Genomic DNA, 23,948 nt, shown 5'->3' with positions numbered 1-23,948 from the left:
GTTATTGTGCCTGGGGTCACAGAGAAGGCAGACAGTGCGCACTCCTCCTTGTTGCGTCATATCCTTCATTGATGCTGTTGGAAGCAGGCTCAGATGATCCAACAGATCAGCATAATTTCTGGTCCCCTGGGAAGAGGCAGCTTATGGAATTTCTCCTCTTCATTTGGCTGTCTTGAAAAGCAGAAGCACTGAGTACTGATCTCAACCTTCAAACACTCTTCAAAACCAAGAAGCAAGACAGCTGCACTCCAAGGTGGGAATCCAAATTGTCCTTAGTGGCAGGCCCCATCAGGCCCTTGGTCTGTGTAAACTCTGTTCTCATCCCTTTGGGCCTTGCCCAGAAATTAAAACTGGTGTCCATATGATACGGAGAGCTGGAAATGTCCAAGGTCAGAACGGGACCTGTTTCTTCAGAGGCCCCAGGGTCCGGAAACTAAGGCTTCCAGTGTGAACTTGTAGGATAATCTTTTATAAGAGGCTTCTAAGTTCCCTAATTGTGCTGGAATGTGGTATCATTGAACATGAGATTATATAAAAGAATGGGCTGGGTGTGGTGTGGATGATGGTGGAGGCCTGGGCCAGTGCCTCATGGAGGGACTATCTCAGTAATTCTATGGACCGGGGCATTCTTCCAGTGTGGCTCATGGCTTGCAGATGCTTAGTTAAGGCCTGTTGACCCAGTTGTTCCCAAAAGACTTAATTTTATGGAGGTATATGGCAAAACCACTCACTTTTTCACGAGCCCTGCTAGTGTTGAACAGGAAGCAGCCAGGAGCAGCTGGACGTTCACCTCCTGCAAGCCGCATCAGTGACCGTCCTGCAGGGTTCTGCCCCTCTGAGTCAGCCTACCCTGCCTCAGGGGGTCAGGCTGGTTAAGAGCTGCTAGAACCAAAATCAATTCAGTCACCCTCAGGCAATGCCCTAGCAGAGCTCCATTGGTAAATGCCACTTCAAACATAAGAAAGGAATAAAGGAGCGTGCAGATCCTAGTAGAAATACTGTATTCATTTTGAGGACTGCTATGTTTTAAGGCAAATGTCACACATATAAAACAGTCAGAGATTAACAGTATCTGAACAGTATTTATGACAACATGTTAGAATAGCAGGGGAGACAGCTTCAGACAACGAGAAAGTGGGATTTTCCCCAGCTGGGTCATTCCTGCTCCGATTCCTCTTGTGGACTGAAACACGGGGAGAAACACGGCACCTTCTTCCTCCCAGGAGAAGTGGGGCGATCATCAGGATTTCATAGAGAAGCACCCTTCTCCAGGCCACAGCATGCTACCTACTGCATTGCCAGTTTCGGGACAGAGCGTGTGCAGTCACTGGATGTACGGCTTTGATGTTTATATTTTGTGAAAGAATTCACTTTTAGAAAACAGGAGAATCAGTTTGCAGAAGCCCTAAAACTTATGGTTAGATCACCTCTATCCAAACTCAAACTTGCTTAGATTGGAGCTAAAACAATGTGTCTAACACACATACACATGTGCATTTGTGTGCATATGTAGCCATGGATATATGTGGGAGAAGGAAAGATAAGATCTCTAGAAGGCAGAACAATCGTGAATGTTCACTTGCGATTTGGGATCAGTGTGATTGTCTCTCTTTTAAAAACAGAAGGGGATCAACGACCAGCCAGAGTGTAAAGGTTTCCAGGCACCTCTCAGCTTGGTTCCTGGTCACTCCTGGCTTCACAGGGGACAGGAGAGACTTAGCTGGTTTAAAGAGATTTGGAGGGACTTGGGCCTCCCCACCAGCTGGACTGGCTCTGTGTAGCAGGGCTCTTCCCCACTCCTTCCACTCAGGAACACAACCCCGGTTTTAAAACGGAGAAGTCTGTTTCTGTCCTGCCCGCCCATTCTCAGTACAATGGGACACACATCCTAACGTGTGTGTGTGTGTGTGTGTGTGTGTGTGTGTGTTTCGCTTCTGCAGGGCCTGGGTGACAGCAATGCCACGGCAACAGGGAAAATAAGAAAACGAAGGATGCCGACAGTCTGGGAGCCGCTGTGGCCTGTTGTGAGTGGCAGAGCTGCTGCCCGGGTCTTGGAGTCACACGGAAGTCAGGGACCCAGAAATGTGGTGGAAGGTGGGGGTGGCTGATTCAGGAACGCTTGAACGACATCAGGAGGTTGCACTTGATGCTATCAAATAACTACAAAGAGAACAAGGGGCGTGATAGAAGTGGTTAATGCACACGGAGCACAAAGCCCTGGTCGTAAGAGATATTTTTACCAGCAGGATGAGGCCTCTGTGGAGAAAGGTATCACTTAGGTAAAAACTAAGAGCATTGGGGTGTCAGCACTTGATATCCAAGAACTGAAATGGTTGTTTTCATGGATTCACTAACTTTGCCTCACCAAATCCCTCTGAGGTAGGTAAGAGGCAGGTGACATCAGCCCCATTTTACAAATGGGGTAAAGTGAGGCCCAGGACTTGCTGCAGGTCACACCAAGGATACACACCACAGCCACAGTGAAATAGCATTCTTGTGCCTTTCAGTCCTCCCTGTCCCTGGCAATACCGGTCTTCTTTATGAAGCCTCCTCGCCTACATTCAAACCCAGTCAATAGGCATCTGGAGGAAGCGGACATTTGGCTTATAATTTAAATCTTGGTGTACTGGCAGGAAAAGAAACTAAGCCCACAGAAATCAGCCAAAGCTGGGGGGTCTGGGGACCTTGGAATGGGGGCATCCCACCCTAATTAGTGAGTGGGTTTGTGGTTTTCTTTTTGTCTTTGTTTTGCTGCAGTGCAGCATTTTAGGGGTCTGGTTGAATTATAATAATAGACTGATAAACCAACAAGGGTTCTGAATGTGATGACCATGGAGGAAGAGGCCCCTCTCTGCCTATTGCCAGATCGGAGTGGATGGGGATAAAGCTACAGCGTGGTCAGAGGCCAGTCACAGAAGCAGCAAATTTCCCCAGGGGCTGGGACGAGAATAAGGATGACTGTGTGTGTGTGTGTGTGTGTGTGTGCACGCGTGCCCATCCTGATAGGGTGCATCCCTTCCCCTGCAGGCTGCATGCCCCCTCCTTTCCCTGACCTCAGAATTTAAACTGTTTACTTAGTGCCTCTGACCAGAGACCCCCGCAGTGCTAACACCATCTAGAATATTTCTAACTTGACAACATGCAGTGCCTCCAAGCCCCCAAGCAACCAGTGAATCAGAAGCCAGCCACACCTCGCAACAGTACAAAATCTAGACACCTCGAGTCCCAGCTCAGTGAATTCCAGCCAAGGGTAAGAATTTAGGAATTTTTCCAATTACTCCGGCTCATGAGGCAATGCGACAGATGACTGTAAACCCCCTGGGTTTGCCCAGAGAGCACCCAGTGCAGAGCTGACTGGGCGCAATGAGGAGTACATGTTCCACACTCTGCCTGCCAGGACCTGTGAGCCTGCTACGCACCCAGCCTGGCAGCTGGAGGGCGTGTTTCCAAACAGAGCACACACGGTTGCACCTGGACACGGATGAAGCCGAATATCAGAGTGCCCTGGTCTTCGGTAACCAGTTCCCACTGGGAAGCCCAATGCCTGTGCCGAGAGGTAATCCTCAAACTGGTGACTGGGCCAAAGCATTGCTTGGAGGCTAAAAGTCAGAGAGCGAGCGCGGTGTCTGGCATTCGGCAGCTGCACTAACAGGCCGGGCACCGCCGCTGCAGGCAAGCCCAAAGCGAGCCCTGTCACAGAACCGACTCCTTGGATTCCAGTTCCGGGGCGCTGGCCGCAGGGCCGGCGGGGTTCTGGTGTGTTACTAGGGGCGACGTCTCCTCCTCCGATTTGCAGTTGGGGACGGCCTCCACCTTCACCTCGCTCAGTTCCTGCTCCTCTTTCTTCATCGCCTTCTGATTCAGGTGGTGGAGAATGCCCGCACCCAGGGCGTCCCCTTCCACGTTCACCACGGTGGTGGTGCGGTCCCTGCAGGAAAAGACAAGGCAGGCCTCACACCGGTGCTGCGGTGACAGCAGCCTGCAGGCCCTGCTGTTTTCTGGACAGCAGGCTACTAAGGGCACAAGCCTCACTTCACTCTAAACTGATTTTCTTTCAATATTTCTTATTTTGTGAAACTAATAACCTGATTGTGGAAAACCTGGAAGAAAGAGAAATATAAAGAAGAAAACAAAAGTCAGCCATCCATACCTTACAACTCTGAGAGAATCTAGTAACATTTGATCTGTTTCCTTCCAGTCATCTTCCTGTGTATGTATTTTTGGTAGAATAGACATCATCATATGAAAATCACATATAACTGGGATGGATAGTGTAGACGTGGTTTTGCATCCAGCTTCTCTCCCACTCTCAGTACACCGTGGGAACACCCCTTCTTTTTCTCACCTCAACACTGCGTCTCTGCTGAATGTTAATCTTCGTATGTATTCCATGGCGGCTGGCAAACACCATCTCACAGCACTGTCCTTTCCAGAAGCTTGTCTTCCCATAGATTAGCCCAATAACCTTCCTCTCTCCTGGGGTTCAGAACAAGTACAGTGCCCACTTTGAACACAGGGGAAAAGGTGTGAACTTGCCTGACTGCCCCAGAGAAGCTGAGGGCTGTGGAAGCAGAGGCCACAGGGTGGTGGAGGGCTCACGTGACTTTAAGTCTCTACTGGGCAGCCCACCTGGGGCCCTATTTCCCTGTTCCTAAGTGCCTCTTAAAGGCCTGCCTTCCCCATGCAGAGGCAACTGAGTAAGAAAGCAGACGGGGCCTCTGATGCTCCATTCTGGTCCTGTCCCACTCACCAGCTCAGGGACTGAGTTCCATCTGATGACCTGTCCGGATGATGCGGGTTTCTGCTGCACATTTCAACCTCATTGTGCTGAGGAGCCATAAGGATTCTGAGAGGCTCCTTCAAATTTCCAGGGCTTACACAAAGGGCTGGAGACCACCATTCCCAACCACAATGGGCAGAGCCGCAAGCCCGGTGCCAGGTTCCAGTTTAGGTTATATGCCATGCCTGGATCTGGCTAGCGAGGAGTGTCTTTCTTCACTAAGGTACTTGTTTACCACCATCCTGGAACTCTTCTATTCACTGTGGAGGTGCTAGCTCATTTAATCTTCAACACAGCTCTGATGTAGGTTGTGCAATTATTCCCACTTGACACGTGAGCACATTAAAACACAGAACAGTTCCAATTACACAACTAATAAATGGCAAAGCTGAGATGTAAACCCAGGTACCTGGGCTCCACGGCTCATTTTCTTATCCATATGTTGCTACTGTCCAACATTAGTAACTCAGGTGAACTTCCCTATAAAATAAGTATTGTTTATACTCAAACAAGGTATCACATGACTCAAGGAATCCGAACTCAGAATCAACACTCACTGTTCCGTGCCGTTACAGGAGTGCTGGTGATGGTGGTGCGAATCACACCTCCTTCCTCGCTCCATTTCCTCTGCAGTCAAATGCTCTACCACTGAGCTGTACCCCCTGAGTCCGCTTCCTCTGAGCCCAAGCCACTCACATCAGCTGGGTTCATCTTCACTTCCCTCTCAGAAATCACTCCTTGGATGTTCCAGGCCAAGGACAATCATTCCCAAAGGCTCCTTGCAGCCAACAATCTCCATTAGACCCTGTGCCGCCTCGGCCTGCACAGGGGGCCCAGCCTGGGCCTTGGACCCCTGCTTTCCTGGATGCTCTGACCAAGTTCTCAGTAATGACATTTCATGATCATTCATGGGCCTTTGTCTCTCATATTGTTTAATTTTTTCTAGCTCTAAATCTTGTCTTGCCAGCTCAACTGTAGGCTCCCTTCACAAAGCAGGGAGCATGTGTGAAGTTTCTCTGCATGCCCCAGGCCCTGCAGGGCACCGAGCTCCCAGGGAAGTCAGCACAGACTTTCTTTTATTTAGTGCCCTTAGGACTTGCTACTTACACAATCCAGTCCACAGCCAGGATCAGAGAAAGGTCATGAGTGGGCAGCCCAATGGCCTCCAGGATAATGGCGATGGTGAGGACCCCTCCAGCGGGCACGCCAGCTGCTCCAACGCTGGAGGCTGTGGCCGTCACTCTAGGGGGTGGCACAGAAGATTAGCCGTTAACACAGAACATGGTGTGGGCACAGAGAAATATGCAAAATATGGCAGCTATGGCTTAGAAACTGAAAACCACACAACCCTAGATTCTGCCGGCTGTGCCCTTGAGAGATGATTCACTCTCTTTCAAGTAATGAATTCACGCTGTCGTTTTCCTAATGAGACATCCCCAAGTCATGGTGAGACTGGTATTCATGAGGTTTTCTGAAGGAAATCACACATGTGCAAAACCCCTCGAGTTTTGACCCAGGCCTAGAGGTGAAGAAAAGAATAGTGCACTTACAGAATCGTGAAAATCTGTCCTGCTTTCAGCTCGATGTTGTTGAGCTGGGCGATGAACACGGTGGCCACACACTGGAAGATGGCCGCTCCGTCCATGTTCACGGTGGCCCCGATGGGGAGGATGAACCTGCTGATCCTCTTGTCCACACCGTTGTTCTCCTCAATGCACTTCATCATGGAGGGAAGGGTTGCTGAGCTGGAAATGGAAGAACAACCCACCGTGAGAATAGTCCTTCCCAGCCAGGCTAATATATCACTCAGCTCAGATCCAGGAACAGAGCAATTAGCATCATCCTCGTTTTTGGTCCCCGCACTCCGAAATCAGAGAAGAATCGGAATTGTTTCAAAGTTTCTGTCATGATGTGGGGTTTTGTCAATTCCCAAAGTATTCAAGATCTGACTCCCTAGATTTACCTGTTATTTACCTGCATACACCTGTTCAAAATATTTCAAGAAACTACACACTACCTCATGGTGCAAACTGTTCTCAAGAGAACAAAGAACTATTTATTCATATGCGCATTTCCTATGTTGAATTTTTCCCCCAAAAAAGTAAAAGGCAAGCTATGATCTTTTTTCCTTTTTAGGGCAAGAAGTAGCAGTGGCTACTGTGGAGAGTACTGTGGAGAGTAACTGTGTTCCTAGATAACTTGAAGGTCAAGCCCTACTCTCTCCAGCCCGCTCTGCAGGCTCCACAGAGGGTAGCCGGCAGAGCTGAGAAGTAGATTTGTTTCTAAGCCAGAGAATTTACCTACCTAATTCTTTTTACCACTCCTACTGTGTCATATAAATAGCCAGTCAGGATGGGAGGAAACATGCAGTAGAGAGGCAAAAACCAAATGTATAAACGCAATGGGCCGCCAGCCTTTGAAAGTTTTTTTAACATGTTTGGAAAGCCCAACTGTTTTGAAGGATTTCCAATAATGATAAGGTGCATCTTTTGTACTAAATTAAATAATCCCACAATACTGTGGATGACGCATCCCTCACCATGATGCCTTGGTCTTATTTTCTAATTCATGTATCCAGAGGTAGAATTGGGGAGGTGTCATTCTGGAACTTCCCTGTGGTGAGTTTTGAGTTAAGTGGTTGCCTTCTTTTACTCAGGCAAAGGTCTTGCTAATTAGGGTGAGGACCCACAACTGGGTTAAATAATGATTCGACCTCTAAGGAGCAAGAAGGAGGAGGGAATGAGGCAATCCCTCTTTTTGGCAACCCCAGAAACCTACTTCCATAAAACTGTGGGACTGGTAATTTGAAAAAACCAGACAAGATCAACTGAGAGTTTTCAAGAAATTAAAATATGTCGAGATGTTGGTTGTGCATCACCGACTGGGCTCTGGTCCCACAGTAATATGGCTCCGAGCAGCCAAGGCCGCTTGAAACCGACTCACCTGGAGCACGTGGCAAATGCTGTTGCAAACGGTGTGAGGAGGCCCAGGAGGAAGCTGAATGGGTTTTTTCGTGTGAACACAAAATAAATAAGTGGCAGAACAATTCCTCCATGAATAAAATGGCCCAATATGGATGTGAAGATATATTTTCCAAGGCTGGTCACCAGCACAATGATGTCTTTCATTTCCAAAATCTTGCTTCCAACCAGGAACATGATGCCCACAGGCACATACCTAGGGCATGAGCATAGGGTACTTGTCAGTAAGAGTGACGTGATGATGGGGCTGGGAGATGCAGACCCTTCCTGATACACAACACAGGGACTTTCAACTAAGTGGTCTTCATTTCTCCTTAGGATAAGCCTAGGGGCTCCTGACTGGCTCAGTCGGTAGAGCATGCAACTCTAGATCTCAGGGTAGTGAGTTCATGCCCCACCTTGAGTGTGGGACCTGCTTAAAAAAAAAAAAAAAAAGAAAAAAATGAAGCTCTCCCTAGTATGATTCTGAGGAATAGAAAAGGATGGGCCCATTTTATAGGCTGTGAAACTAAGTAAAATTAACATGATAAATCACCAGGGATAAGAGAGTCAGGACCAGAACCCAGACTTCTTTCCCCTTGGGTATATTATGCTCTTAATAGAGGGATGCTACCAACCACCTGGGCTCCATAGTGGAAAGCCAAGGAACTCCTCAAGATCAAAGCCTCTGGGACTGAGAACCTGACTTTCAGCCTTGGTCAGGCTTGTTCTGAGAACTTAGAAAAACAAAAGACTAACACCTATTTTGTAGAATTGCTGTGATACAGAACTGAGCCAAAGCTGGGACTTTTGTTAAGTTTTAAATTCCTTGTGGTTTGCAAAACATGATTCCGTGGGAAAAAGTCATTAACAATGACCCTCAGGGAACACTCCTCGAACGTGAAGATTTTTTTAATGGCAAGATGGGAGGAAAAAAGGGAAGAAATGAACTATGGGAGCTACAGAAAACAAAAGTCAGCTGTTTTGAAGTTAATATAAATTTAGGAAGAATTTTATAACCATTGACTTTGTAAGTTTCAATTACATAAATATAATGTCACATAGTTCAAATGTGAAAGTGTTCAAAAGGATGAATAAAGTCTCCCTCCCACTTCTCCCTGCAAGTACTCAGTTTCCTTCCCTGGAGATAGCCAATGTCACTGGTTTCTTGAATTTTCTTTACAGATATTCTAAGCAGTATTATTAATTTTAAATTCCATAGCAACTCATGAATGCGCTGTCCTTTCAAAAAATTAGAACACAGATTAGGCCAAAATCCTCTTTAGGCACCACCCTCATGCCAGACTCCTCCTCAGAGAACTACTTTGCTTACTATGCATTTAGATATATAGGTATGTATTTAAGACTTTTAAAAGTATTATTTACTTATTTATTTATTTATTTATTTATTTAGAGAAGGGGGAGAGGCAGAGAGAGGCAGAGAGAATCCCAAACTGGCTCTGCACTGTCAGCACAGAGCCTGACGTGGGACTCGAACTCACGAACCGTGAGATCATGACCTGAGCCAAAATCAAGAGTTGGATGCTTAACTGACTGAGCCACCCAGGCGCTCCCAGGTAAGGCGTTTTAAACCCTAATTCTGGTGAGATGCGCTTACTGGGCAACAGATCGCCACTCCAGTCAGACACACAGCAGGCTCTGCCTCTGTGACTAGTACCTTGAATTGAAGGAATGACTATAAATTGGTTTCCAGATTGAAAGTGCCTTAACCCAAGAACATCACTTTCTTGAATAATCTCCTGTAATCTAAACTTTTGAGAAGATTTTAGACTAAAAAAATAAGCCAGGAAAAGAACCTGACATGTGATGAAAATACTTTTTCCTTTCTGAAAATATTTTTCTCCCCAGAACAACAATAGTCATATGAAGGGTCATATTTGCAAGGATAGAGTCAGATTCTGGAATTTTTGGTTGGGGAAGATAAACACCACCAGTGGGGGCTCTGGACTTGGCCTCCCATTAATGATAAACTTCACTACCAAATTCCAGGCTTCTGTCCTAAAATCTGCCACCCTAATGCTATCTGATAGAAGTTCTGGGATATTTAAGGGTTTACAATAAGGAAAATGCTTTGTGTATGAAAGGATAAACTAAGTTTTTTGACAATGTATGTGTAGAAGTTAAAACCCACAGAAGTTTGACTTGAGTAAAACAGCAAGATAAAGCTTATAAGGAATAGGTGCTGGAATTGGTAGGATTTCTAAGAAATCATTTTGAGAGATCTGGTCCAATTTTTACTTGTTAGCCAGAATCAATCAAATGGTTTTTATTAAACAACTGCCCTTTTATTGATGTCACATAAAGAAACATGTATGTAAAAAGAGACCATTCCAAGTTTATATATGCGTGGGATGAAAATGAATTTGTCCTCCATGCTGTGAAATATTATAGTAAGGGGCCCCTTTGAAGGCTGAGGTGTATGGTTTTAAGATAAATGAGCCTTATTTTACATAGCAGATAGCAGATTTATGGAGCTGGTTGACCCACAAGATGGTATGGGCATCCTATATGATATGGATAATGGTAGAAACCCATAAATAAATCACCAGTGACAGAACCATAAGGTTCACCGTGGGTGGTGAAGAAGGCACAGGTAGCTATGGCACATTCCTGATTCTCTGAGACTGGGGACGTGAGGAGAAACCTCTCCACCTCCACCACCCCCTCTATCAAGTCTGGCCTAAGGCGCATCAACCACAGATGGAGTTCTGAGCCAGGTTGGCCCCACAGGGGTGACCTCGGACAGTAGACTGGGATTCTTTTCTGGATGGCAGGAGAAATGAGAGGGAGACTAATGCACAGGCCAAACTTACCACATGATCCATGACACCAGCACCATCGTTGCCTCATTGAAGGCATTGAAGAAACGGATGAGCTCTTCTCCTTCGGAGCCGAGTTTCTTTAGGGCCACTCCTAACACCAGGGCAAAGAGGACCAGTCCTAAAATGTTCATCCCTTCGATCTCGGTGCCAATGGGGATCTGTGGGATCAGAAGGGACAGAGGATCTAAGTTTATAATCTATGAGTGAGAATTCAAGTAGAGGTCAGACGATCACTTCAAAGGGTTGCTTTTAGGAGATCCGGTTAATATAACATTGTATATCAACTACACTTTGATGATAAATATAAAAAAATAAATTTAAAAAAATAAAAGAGCTGGTTGGTGAAAAGTTTCTTCAGATCGAGAGTCAATGTTTGTAATTGTGCCTCCCAAATGTCCACAAATTCTTTGTTGCTAGACTGTTGTGGTGGCCCTCCTAGCTGACAAATTTCACAAAAGATTTTCAGGATCAACATGGATATTTTAAGGATATTCTTTCCTAAGTCACTGACTTAAAATATATAGACATACTGTGTTCCTTTTTTTTCCCCCATAATGCTCAATTGCACTACTACAAGCATATATTGGAGTAATGTTTATTCCATCAAAACACACCATGAAATTCTGAACAGGAAACATATGTCAGCACGGCAAAAATAGAATCAGCATTTTTACCACAGATCTGAGTTCTAGTCCCAGCTCTGATATTAAATGACTTCTCAGACTTTCAGGTTCTTCAACTGTCAGATGAAATGAACTGGACTAATTAGTAGTTTTCAACTTTTTTTTTTTAAGTAGAACTTTTCCTCAATCAAAGAAAGACTGGGATAACTCAGAGCCCCTCAGCCCTCAGAAGCTGTATGTGTGGGGGTGGGGAAAGGGTAAAGTACCTGCTTCTTCCCATGACAGCTCTGGTGAAGCACTGAATAATCCTCAAGGTCCCCTGTCCCTTCCAGCTCTATCATGAAGGCTGGGACCTCACCCAGTGTCTGGCCAATAATAGCTGCTCCAAGAACATGTGTGAATGAATGATGGCAATAGTGAGTTAAGGCCCCAAGATAAGTTCTATGTGTAGAGGTAGTTATATTTTATTAGTTATATTTCAGGATGGCAGAAGGGGTGTTATAATATATATATATATATATATAATATAAATATATAAAATATATTTAATATATTTTAATATATTTACATATATAAAATATATTTAAAAATAGATAAAATATATTGAAGAAAGGGGATATTAGTTCCAATTCAATGAAATGGATCTACTAAAGATTCCAATACTACAGATGCTGGCCTTTGGCCATGTTGGTTAATAACCTAAGGAACAAACCTAATGTATGTTCTTCGGACAGTTCATTCAAACACCAGAGTTTTCAACCCTGCTGAGGAAAAGATGCATCACGTAAGCTCCTGCAATTAGAAGCATTATTTGCTTTATAAGTCATTTGCCACAAGTGATCTTATAAAGAGTTTTACCTTTTCATGAGTTACGTTTCCAGAGCTCGTGTTGTGGGTCATCTCTCTATAATCAGTTGCATACTGGGAACAAGAGAAAGGAAAACCCGCTGTTAGTTCACAGGTGAAGACCAATCAGAGGAAGGGAGACGACTGTGGGGCCTCTTGTTATTCCTCACTATTCACTCCAAGTGTTCTCAGAATTCCTCACTCGGTTGGCCTGACAAGGGCCTATGAGAACTGTACAAAAGTTACTTAAGGCCAAGGCAGCATACCCAAGAGGCCTGTGCATTATTCAGGGACCCACAGCGTTAGGGACAATGGTTTGGAGGAGGAGATCTGCACAATTTCATCCTGATAGTTTGATATTTCAAACAGCTGACACTTTATGTTACTTGGAGAACATTAATTTCATAATGCTGAAGTTTACTTTTCAATGTCTTATTTTATTTATTTAATTGATTTTTTAAAATCTTTACTTATTTATTTTTTTATAGAGAGCACAATGGAGAGGTAGAGAGAGAGGGAGACAGAGGATCCGAAGCAGGCTCTGCACTGACAACAGTGAGCCTGATGCGGGGCTCAAACTCACAAACCGCAGAATCATGACCCGAGCCAAAGTCGGAAGCTCAACTGACTGAGTCACCCAGGCGCCCCTATTTTCATTCATACATTTATGCTCCACTTTGTTCCAGAACTTGTTTGAGCTTGACTGCTTTTTCAACATCTACTTCTAATTTGCCTTGGCCTCTACTCTCCAAAGCAAAGGATGTGAGGCAAGATGGCATTTTCTGGCTAAGTCATCTGGGAGACTCACTTATAAGTACAATGACTCTCCAAACTCTGGTCCTACAGTTGACTTCACATACTTCTGCCTGATGCACACAGCTGTCTCCCTGTGGCGGTATGCACAATTGAATGGAATCCGTTATAAAACACCTTTCCTGACCTCTTCTAAGGACACCTGGCTCTGAACTGTCCCGAGGAGCCCTTTAGGGTATACTGCTTTGTGCCTACTGTTGATGAGGTCTGGTTTCTTTCAGCTTTGATTTATCAAGCTTTCAGACAGACAGAGGTGTTCAGCCGTCTTGTGATTAAGGGTGACAGGGGAAACAAAACCCACCCTACACCTTCTGCGACAAGCACTGAAAACTCCATAAACCTTTTACTTTTTTCCTATCTCACAGTATAAATACAAGCCACAGCTGTGTTTACATGCAGTTCTTAAAAAGACGGGGCGGGGGGGGGGGGGCACCTGGGTGGCTCAGTCGATTAAGCAACTGACTCCTGATTTTGGCTCAGGTTATAATCTCATGATTCGTGAGATCAAGCCCCTCATTGGGCTGTGCATTGACAGTGCGGAGCCTGCTTGGGATTCTCTCCCTCTCTGTCCCTCCCCAATTCACGTGCAAGCTCTCTCTCCCTCTCAAAAATAAACAAATACACCTTTAAAATAAAGAAAATAAAAATAAGAGGGAGGGAGAGAGGGCTGTAAGTAGAAACAGAAACGTTTGCTTGGAAAAGGTAATGAGATTAGTCTATCTAATGTAGACCTTTATATTCCTTCTCCTCACAAAGCAGGACTATAGGGACGTTACTTGCAGTCTTGCAAACATTAGAGAAAAACAGAAACAATCTATCAATACGGGACTGACAGAAAGAAATTATGATATGCTCATACAGTGGAATACGGCCATTAACATTATGCAGAAGTATATATACTGACATGAAAAATGTTTATCATATGCTGCCTTAAAGCAGAGATTAAAAACAATATGTGTAGTATGTGTACATACTATTAAAATGTGTAGTATAATTATTTTTATTTTCAAAATGTGTGTGTGTGTGTGTGTGCACATGCAGAGAAAAAACATATCTGAAGGATGCATACCAAAATGTTAATGGATATCTCTAGGTAGTGGTTATAGTGATTTTTAGTTTCTTCCATATTTTTCATATTTTGCACTTTATTTTTTTTTTTTTAATTTTTTTTTCAACATTTATTTATTTTTGGGACAGAGAGAGACAGAGCATGAACGGGGGAGGGGCAGAGAGAGAGAGGGAGACACAGAATCGGAAACAGGCTCCAGGCTCTGAGCCATCAGCCCAGAGCCTGACGCGGGGCTCGAACCTACGGGCCGCGAGATCATGACCTGGCTGAAGTCGGACGCTTAACCGACTGCGCCACCCAGGCACCCCTGCACTTTATTTTTTTTGCATGAGCATATATGACTTTTATAATCAGAAAAAAAGATAAAAGTATATATATCTTTCCCAGGTGATACGAAAAGATGATGGAACCAGGGGGATGTTTCAGGAAACCTTTCTGTTTTTTGTGGTTTGGTTTGTTTTTACTCCAGGGTCCCCTCTATAAAAACGTAAGCCAGCGTACCAAGTTTTGTTAACAATACTACCCGGCCTGTCCCACCTTACCTAACTCTACAGCCGAATTTATACACCACCCCAATCAAAGTTTCCCGTTCTTAACAAAGCATCAAGCCTTACCGTGCGGAAAGTGGCAACCACAAGATTTGCAGGAAACAGGTTTCTGTTGGAAAAGAAAGCACTTTGTCAGTGTTCTTAAGATTCAGCATTCAAAGCGTCTGCTCTAAGATGCCCATTCCTGACAGCTCAACACACAATGTTCCCTCTCTCTCCACCTCCAGAAGTTACTGTGGCCCCTGCTTGACCCAGGCACCCTACTATGCCTTGGCTGCTGGGCCACAATAGATGCTCTGAGAGCAGAGTCTTATGCTCATCTCCCTCGTGGTACTCCAGGAAAACCATAGCACTCTCTTTTCCCCAAGAAGTTAAGCCCTATTGCGGAGGTTTTCAGCAAGAGTGGTACAGCCCACTGGTGAAATCCAAGGGAGTGTTTTCATTGTCAAAATAATTGGGGGGCATTCCTGCAGTTGGGGGAGTGTGTATAGTGGAAGGTGCCAGGTCCCAGCTATTCATTCTACTGAGGCCCTCACGTGGCCCTCACGCTGTCCAAATGTCCTATATACCTGTAGATGAAAACCTTATTTATAATTACCTCAGCCTAAACCAACTCCAAAACAAGGTTGGTTTTTGGGTTTTTTTGCACAATTTGAACTTACACTGAATTTTCCAGAAATGCAACTACTGTGTAAAATGTGGGATAATTTTTTGCTTTATTCAGAATCTTGCAAAAAATTGTTCATCTTTCTGGAAAATCACATCATGAATGGCAAATTGTAGGATCTGAGTCCTTAATTACCCACACAAGTATCAAGTACCAGCCTGCATTTACAGCTGTCTCATTCACAGTGAATGTAAATTGAGAAGCAAGCACCTAACCACTTTGTTTTAGGATACTTATGTATTAAAACATATTATTTTTTATTATACATTACTCTCCTTTTATCTTTTTATATTACTGTTGAGTCATGTTGATGCTTTGAGATTATGTGTGTAGGTAAATTCTATTCATGGATTTCATTTCAGGATGAAGAGTTTTATAAAATATTTGTCATAGGGGCGCCTGGGTGGCGCAGTCGGTTGAGCGTCCGACTTCAGCCAGGTCACCATCTTGCAGCCTGTGAGTTCGAGCCCTGCGTCGGGCTCTGGGCTGATGGCTCAGAGCCTGGAGCCTGTTTCTGATTCTGTGTCTCCCTCTCTCTCTGCCCTTCCCCCGTTCATGCTCTGTCTCTCTCTGTCCCAAAAATAAATAAACGTTGGAAAAAAAAAATTTAAAAAAAAAAAATAAAAAATAAAATAAAATAAAATATTTGTCATAAAAGGAGGGCAATAGAACTGATCAAATTAAGCTAGATTTTGAAACCAAAATCTATTCATGCAAACAGTTTTTACTGAGAGCCTCCTTTGGATCAGGCTCTATGCAAGATGCTGGTCTTAATATATAACAAAATTCCAGTGACATTTCCCTGTCCATTGGTTGTACCACTTCCTTTAAGAATAAGTCTAGAAGAGGGGTACCTGGGTGGCTCAGTTGGTTGACTGTCCGACTTTGGCTCAGGTCACGATCTCACAGTTTGTGGGTTCAAGCCCTGCATCAGGCTCTGTGCTGACAGCTCAGAGCCTGGAGCCTGCTTCAGATTCTGTGTCTCCCCCTCTCTCTTCCCCTCCCATGCTCATGCTCTGTTTCTCTATGTCTCTCAATAATAAATAACCGCTAAAAAAAAAAAGAATAAGTCTAAAAGAGTGAAACACTCCAAATCATCCTTTACAATTTATGTCAAACTTATCCAGTAATTCTGACTTCTGTGGTTGAATTGTTTCCCTAGCACTGGAATCTCTATGCAACTATTTGCAATGCATTTGGTTTCAAAGGTAGGCAGCTCTGACTGCAACCCGGCTTGGCAAGCAGTCTAAGATAGGCTCCTGGAAGTCACACCTTGCGCAATGCCCTTCCCTTCAGTGTGGGCTAGAAGGACCTCCTTCTAGCCAGTAGAATACAGCAAAGGTGATGGGGTGTCATTTTCAAGATTCAGTTACATAAAATCGTAGCTTCCTTCTTGCTAGAAGACTTTCCTTATTGTAATTCATTCTTTATTAAAACTCATTGAACTGTACACCTAAAATGGGTGCATTTTATTGTACCTAAATCACATCTCAAAATTGCTTAAAAAAATAAAAAGATACAGTGCTAACTGCAAAGAAGATTTTACAACCATAAAAATGCATACTTTCAATGGGATGACTGAACTTTCTATAGCTCAGCTCTCAGATGTGAATCCCTAGGAAGGCACCACCTGGGGGCAGTAAGATGGAGCTCATGCATCCACAAAATCATTCTCCTCTCCCTTGGTCCCTCTGGTCACCACAGAACATGCGCAGTCCCTCTTGCCCACACCAAGGGCAAGGAGCTGAGATTGTGGCAGTAAAGCAAAACATTTCTCTGTGCTCTTGACAGATTGTGCCTTTGGTGTTGTAGGTGGGGGGGAGTGGGGGGGGGGTTGGTATATAGATACAGGTGCCCTAATTTAAAAGTGTCAAGTCCATACTAAATTCAGAGAGCCAAGTCAGACCAAATCAGGACAGAGTGAACGGACAAGCCTTTCCAGTGCTATAGGAGTCTTTGGGTACACTACTTAAACAGAAAAACCGGTCTGGGCTGAGGCTGAACTGCCGGAAGGAGAACTTCTGTCAGCGGTAGCATATGCTCCCGCAGCTCACACAGTGAAACACTTCAAAGATGTTTCTTCTTTATACATTGGGTACCGTTTGCTCTTCTGATCCTATTTGTCAAGGGTGGTCTGCATTTCCCTGTCCTATATGAAAAGAATGGAAAACAATTTACTTTTGCTTAGGTATATTTTTTGTTCCAGAAATATTTCCTTTTATTTAGGTTCAAAAATTCTTTACCAAATTTATGAAAATTTCAAAGACTCTTCAGAACAGGATATGGCACGGTATGTGCGCCTGCTATATATTTATTATCCTTAGTGTTTATTGTTAGAGTCCATTAACAGGGACATGCCCCTTCAGATCTTGCTACCCCCTACAAGGCTGGGAGCAGAGGAAGGGCTGGGGGTCCTGGGCTTGCACTATGGTGACAGTAGGGGGCAGGGGGAGTAATCTACCCTCTTCCTAAGGCCCATATCCAGTTTTAGATTCCAGCTAGTAAGGTTACTGCTGGGCCCCCGGGGTGGGGGACTTTTGGGGAAATGAGGCTAAGAACAGCACTAATTCTCTGTAGCAAGTAGCCTGAGGGCTGTCCTTGAGGGGCTGGGACACTTGAGAATATTAGCAAGACACTCCAATATTCACTCATTTAATACTCATAACAAGTGTAAGTAGTAGATATTATTATTAGCCTCATTTTACAGATAAGTAAACTGAAGCACAGAGAGGCTAGCTGACTTGTCCACACAGCTAGTAAGTGGCAGAGCTGGATTCAAACCCAAGTCTGTTTTTATTTGTTTGTTTGTTTATAAGGTTCATTCTTGACAGAGAGAGAGAGAGAGAGAGAGAGAGAAAATGGGAAACAGAGCACGAGCAGGGGAGAGGCAGATAGAAAGAGAGAGGGAGGCACAGAATCCCAAACAGGCTCCAGGCTCTGAGCTGGCGGCACAGAGCCTGATAGGGGGCTCAAATTCACCAATCGCAAGATCATGACCTGAGCCAAAGTTAGACATTTAACTGACTGAGCCACCCAGGAGCCCCCTTCAGTGTCTGCTTTTAATCACCACCCATGTGGCCTCTCTGGGGGCTCTTTTCAGTCTCTCAACTATTCAGGTAGCCTCCTGGGTGGCAGAAGGAAAGATGTCAGGTTAAACCCTTTTAGTTTTGTTTTTTTAAAACAACAAAGTGTCACCTTTTCCCTTTAGTGACTACTTAGGCTGACAACCCTCGGTTAATTTGGATCCTTGTTAGATTTGCTAAGAGCCTTCATCTTGCCTATAGAAGAGAGACATAGGGCATGGGTCAAACAACCTGCTGTGGCCCAACAGTTAAAAGAAATTATTCACTATTCACTGTCTTGACTGTGATCTCGGGGCTAATAATAGAGCTCAGTCTGATAGGTTTCTTTGCAGCTATTAAAGAAATGTGTTTTTTGCAGAAAGGCATCCTATTCACACCAGTCCTTGAAAGGAAAAGGAAGTCCCTTACGTCTCCCTCTGCGAAGGGAAAGGCTTGTATCACTATCCACTGTTGAGAAAATGAGCATGAGAAAAAAAAAAAGCCTAGAAAACTCAGCAACAGGCAAAATCTCATTTGTGTTTACCATGCACATGGCTGCACCCTGCTACGCTTTTGCAAAAAACAGTGGCCCAGGTCCATTTTTCTGGTTGCCAGTGCAGACGGAGCCCTGGGCCCAAGAGCTGTTCCTACCTGCTACCTTTGCAGATAAGCCTCTGGCTTTCCATTTGGAAACTACAAATTTTAGCACCCAAAGGAATGTTAGGAGCCAGTTGTCTCAGTCCTTCCCACTTATAGCTGAAGAAAATTGAGGTCAACTTTGGAGATCACAAACATATAATGCAGGGAGGAACAAAACTGGAATGTCAGGGAGGATATGTGAAGATTTCTGCTCCCTTTTAGAATGGAAGGCTCTTCTGTGTTTAGTTTTCACTTTTCCACATTTTCCAAATTGCCCGTAGTGCTGATTCTATCAGTCCAAAATATAGTAACTGTTCACTTCTTTTTCTCCAAGCTCGTGTGGTTCCCAACACACTTAAAGACTACATTAGCTTCAAGTCCTCCTCGGCTGTCCCCGTCTGTTTACTCTCGCTTCTTTCAGACTACGAAAAGAGGGCCATCCCCATAGAGTCACGTGAAACAAACAAAAATCCCAATCGCTCTTAATACTGCTCCATTTATAACAAGAGCAAGCATATATTGGGCGAGCCCTGTTCTAAGAGCTTTACAGACATAACTCATTTAACCCTCAGAACAATCTTCTGAAGTAGTACTTTCATGATGGCCGTTACAAAGATGAGGAAGCTATGACACAGAGGTTAGGGACATGGTCTAGCACTCATGATCAGGAAGTATTGTTAGGGACCAAGAAGTTCCATAATTTTTTAAAATTTATTTTATTATTTTTTAATATAATTTATTGTCAAATTGGTTTCCATGCAACACCCGTGCTCATCCCAACAGGTGCCCTCCTCAATGCCTGTCACCCACTTTCCCCTCTCTCCCAGCCCTCATCAACCCTCAGTTTGTTCTCAGTATTTAAGTCTCTTATGGTTTGCCCAGAAGTTCCCTAATGACTGAGTTCCTGATAACCTGTTTCTGTCTCTTTGGTGCCAAAACCATTTCATTTGGGGTGGAAAGTCACAGCTTAATCACTTGGGTCCCATCCAGTTCTGAGAGTCCTGTACGGTTCCGGGGCCTGGGCACAGGGCTCTGGGCTGCTCAGGAGGAGACTGGGACTTTCCCACCTGCCAGTTGCTATCCACCAACTCTATCCCTTCTCAACTCTCAAAGGGCCTGCTTCTAGCAGTGCCTCACACCCACTTCCCAGCCCGTTATTTCTAATCCACTGTGCGTTGGAAAATCAAACCACTCAGTAATGGCATTCTGAAAACCTTCTAAAAGTTCCAATGAATATCTATTAGCTTCATTTCTTTCTGGCTTGTAGCTCCATCTTGAGAAAAATTCGAAATCTAGGCAGAGAGACCCTGTGGGAGTTGTGAGGCCCTCACCACCAGGAAAGCTCATGGGCTTTAGCAAAGCCTTGGCAGCAGCTGCACGAAGTCATCAGAGACTTCTCTCTGGTATTTAAGTTCTGGGCCCTTACCCACTGAGGGCCTGCTGGATAACTGAGGTGTTTTTGCTGGCAGTCTCATTTCATTCACTGCCCACAGGCAGACAGGACCTCACCCTGCCTTTGCCAAGAAACATGCCCAGAATCACATAAAATCAGCATCTGTGGGGTTTCTTTGAAGGAAGCAAATTTAAAACTTCTACCCAGAGAGGGAGAAAGCATTTAGACATGGCTCAGAACTCAGTTTCCTCTCATAAGCTGCTCAACGTCAAAGCCAAATCTGAGCAGCAGTAAATAGGCTTCTCTTTGCTGAAGAGGCTCAGATCCTCTGTTTAGAGGAAGTGGGCATTGGCCCTGACCCAAATTATATTCTTACCTGATTCCCATTTGGTCCAGAGCAAATATTTCTGAGATGGTCAGACTAGACCAGCAGCATGGCATCATTACTATGGCATTTTGACTGGGGGAAGGGGAGAGTGGGAGAAATAGAGCCCTGGTACACAAGACCCGTAGTTTCTTTCTTTCTTTTTTAAAGTTTTTTTTTTTTTTAAGTGATCTCTGTACCCAACATGGGGCTCGAACTCACAACCCTGAGATCAAGAGTCGCATGCTTCACTGAGTGAGCTAGCCTGGCGCCCTGACCCATAGTTTTTCTAATCCCTCTTTTGGTAAACCACCCTGTGACCTTGAGCAAATCACTTAATCTCTCTAGTCTCAGTTTCCTCAGTCGTAAAATAGGATCATACCACCTGCCCTACCTTTATCCGAGAGCTGCTGGATTAAAGGAGGTTGGCTGTTGGAAGCATTATGAAATGCAACCTATTCCCAACAAGCCACAACAAAGGTTCTCTTAGTCCTTTCCTGCAGTCCAAGTCACTGAAAAGTCTGCACCAAGACTGGTCAATAAGCCATGATGCTGGGCCACCATTCACTTCAGAAGCAGCTGCTGTAGGGGCTTGGATCTAAAACTAGAAAACCATGATCAGGAAATAAGATGTCCCTTCTGGGATGGGTGGTAATAAAGTAACCCCTCACCTTAACTTGCCCCATTTTTTGGCCACTGTCCCTCTTTTGGAGAGAAAAGAATGCTACTGAGCCTCCTTATGGGATACCGCCAGCAGGTAAGGGCTGGGCATCCACATTCCCTTCCCTGGGCTACTGATCCCTGCAAAAGAGAATCCTTTACCCCCCCACGCCCCCCAACCACCTTCCCTCTCAGGGAAAGCTGACTGATATAGTACTGAATGTAATGAGCCAAAGGCAGTCTCAACCTCAGCAGACTTTGTTTTCAGTGCCCTATTTAAAAGTTCCAAAACTTTAAGGATCTCTAAAGACTCCAAATATTAAACTGCCAGATACCAGAGACTGCGATCACATCAAAGTCCTAATGGGCCACCTCCACCTGCCCTTTTGGTAAGAATTTTTTGGTCCCTCTCATCAGACGTCTTGGTTTTTTTTTTTTTTTTTCAAATACAAGTCTTGGACTTCCTGTTGTTATAGTTTCAAATGAACACACTCTCTCTTAAGTGGCAGACAGTCATCACATTTTCCAGAGGGAGCAAAGGAAGTAGCAGGAAGTCAAATCACTTTGCCCAGGGTTTGCTGTTTTTCACGGCCTCAGCAACGTGGAGCTTTGCTTCGTGACTCAAGACAAAACACACCTCCAAGGCTCTGAATCTAGAATTATCGGAAACCTGGAGAGGGAGCCAGCTGAGCTCCTCACTCAGCTGAACCTGGCCAGGCCAGAAAATGCCTCCAGGGTGCAGTTTTCCCATCTGTGAACTCTAGGCTAACAGAGAAACCAACAGATGCTGAGGCTTTGGATAATCCAAAACAACAGAAACAACACTGCATCTCAAGGGATAAAATGCAACTTCTAAGGGTCACAAAAAGCAGGCAAAACTTCCTCCCATCTAGAACTCATTCTTCCAGAAATAAAGCTCCTTGAAACTCACAATACTCTACAGTGGTCCTGACTATGGGGTGAACAGCAACCTGTCCCAAGCCACCAGAAGAGTCAGGTTTCTGGGCAATGGGTCTCATACAGCTAACCCCACCCTTGTTATCCTTGGGACCACTGACAACTCTTCAAAAATTGCCACCATCCGTGTGCGTTGGTGGTATAGTGGTGAGCATAGCTGCCTTCCAAAAATGGCCACCTTACTCTCAGCCAAAGGGCTGAAACAGGGACGGCCAGACATTACAGGTGAGGATGACCCAACAAGCACAATTTAACCAATGCTCCCGGAAGTTTTCAGGCACTGTGCAGATAAAATGGGGTGAAGATATCCGGCCTGATTGGAACGTTTTTAATGGTGAGGGTGGCCAGAGAGTTTAAGGAGTACAGTACAGGTGAGACAGCTGCCTCTTCCCTCACACACACTCGTACCTAACGGTGGGGCTGGTTCTTGGCTATAACATGCAGACGGTATTTTCATATTAAAAAAAAAAATGTTACAGTCCACCAGCAGCCAATTAAGAATGAACTCTTAGCAGTATATGAGGGTGATATGTGTGTGTGTGTGTGTGTGTGTGTGTGTGTGTGTGCGCGCGCGCGCACTGGAGTGTATTTGAGAGCTGGCATTCCTCACTGTGCACTTGGCGAGGTGGGGGAGCGTTACCTGGCCAGGTCGAGGAAAGAGTCCACTGTCTCTTTGGGGACCGGAGGGGACCCCGACTCTTCCAGCCCCAGGTCGCTGGACTGAAGGGTCTGCGCGCCAGACCCAGGCTTGATGATGAACGCCAAAGCGACGGCGAGCGCCGAGGCGCCAAGCGTGGTGAGGCCGAAGTAGGCGATGGCGATGCCGCCCAGGCGCCCGAGAGAGCTGGCGTCGAGGGAGGCGGCGCCCGACACTAGGCTGCAGACTACCAGCGGCAGGATGATCATGCGCAGCATGCGGAGCAGCATTTCGCCGGGGAAGGCCAGGTAGGCTACCTGCGTGCGGCTGAGGCCGAGCCCGCGCAGCGCCGCGCCCAGGCCGGCGCCCGCCACCACTCCGGACACGGTGAACAGCACGAGCGCGTTCCGCCGTAGTAAGCCCGCGCAGCGCCGCGCGAGTCCCCCCGCGGACCCCGGTGCGCCAGGCCCTGCCGCAGGCCCCGCCTGGGTGCCGTCCAGGTAGCCGTTGGTCTCGCTGCTCTTCTCCATGGCGGTGCCCGCGGCCCCGAGGTGTTGGAGGCGGGGGACTTTGCTCTGGGATAAGACGAGGCTCTCAATGAACGGATCAGGCGGAGCTGGCGACGTCCGCCAGCTGTGTCCCGCCGGTTTTGGGAGGCGGCCCGCGGAGAGCTCCCGACCTGGGCGCAGAAGCAGGTGTGGAAAGGGCCAGGAGAGGCTCGGGAGAGAGGGCTGGAGCACCGGCCTGAGTGTGTCGCGCCGCGCCCAACCTTCCCACAGCGGTCGCGGGCTGGAGATGATGCAACGCGGGAGCCGCGAGAACGGACGCAGATGGGAAGAACCGAGGAAGCTGGGAGCGGCCCGAGCCCGCCCCTTCACACCCGCCGCCCCGCCCCCCGCGACTTCGGCCAATCAGCGTCCGGGAGCCGCCCCCGCGCGCCCCTCGCCCTGGCTGCCGGCGCGGGGGGAGGGGCGGCCGGGCGGGGGGCGCTGCTGAGGCCGCTGCTGAGGCCGCTGGGGCGCCTGCCGAGCGGGCCAATCCGGGCGCCGGCTGCCGCCTCCCGGCCCCGCTAACTGGGGCCGGCTTC

The 23,948-nt window shown here is 46.0% G+C and overlaps 1 protein-coding gene across 2 annotated transcripts; it reads right to left on the bottom strand.

The window, feature by feature from the left end:
* Positions 1-984: 984 nt before the first annotated feature.
* SLC1A4 (solute carrier family 1 member 4) lies at positions 985-23,707 on the bottom strand. Of its 2 annotated transcripts, none has more exons than XM_047854109.1 (8): positions 22,865-23,707; positions 14,549-14,591; positions 12,065-12,127; positions 10,575-10,741; positions 7,724-7,957; positions 6,331-6,525; positions 5,888-6,022; positions 985-2,160 (listed from the first exon to the last, which is right to left on the bottom strand). In XM_047854109.1, exons 1-8 carry the CDS (start codon positions 23,389-23,391, stop codon positions 2,130-2,132), a joined length of 1,395 nt encoding a protein of 464 aa, XP_047710065.1. In that variant the 5' UTR covers positions 23,392-23,707; the 3' UTR covers positions 985-2,129. The 2 variants fall into 2 exon arrangements, with proteins under 2 accessions (XP_047710065.1, XP_047710064.1); XM_047854108.1 differs by having other exon boundaries at positions 985-3,928; positions 22,865-23,706.
* Between the last annotated feature and the right edge of the window lie 241 nt (positions 23,708-23,948).

This window comes from Prionailurus viverrinus, chromosome A3 (genome assembly GCF_022837055.1).
Source record: "Prionailurus viverrinus isolate Anna chromosome A3, UM_Priviv_1.0, whole genome shotgun sequence".
Classification (NCBI taxonomy): Eukaryota; Metazoa; Chordata; class Mammalia; order Carnivora; family Felidae; genus Prionailurus; species Prionailurus viverrinus.
Note: the sequence above shows the minus strand (reverse complement) of the source record. Positions and strands in the feature narration are given on the sequence as shown.

Coding starts and splice junctions, on each gene's coding strand:
- SLC1A4 (XM_047854108.1), bottom strand. CDS start 23,391: ATGGAGAAGAGCAGCGAGACCAACGGCTACCTGGACGGCACCCAGGCG. Junction 10,742..12,064: donor GAAACGTAACTCATGAAAAG/GTAAAACTCTTT, acceptor CTGATCCCACAG/ATCCCCATTGGCACCGAGAT. Junction 6,526..7,723: donor GCATTTGCCACGTGCTCCAG/GTGAGTCGGTTT, acceptor TTCCATTTCCAG/CTCAGCAACCCTTCCCTCCA.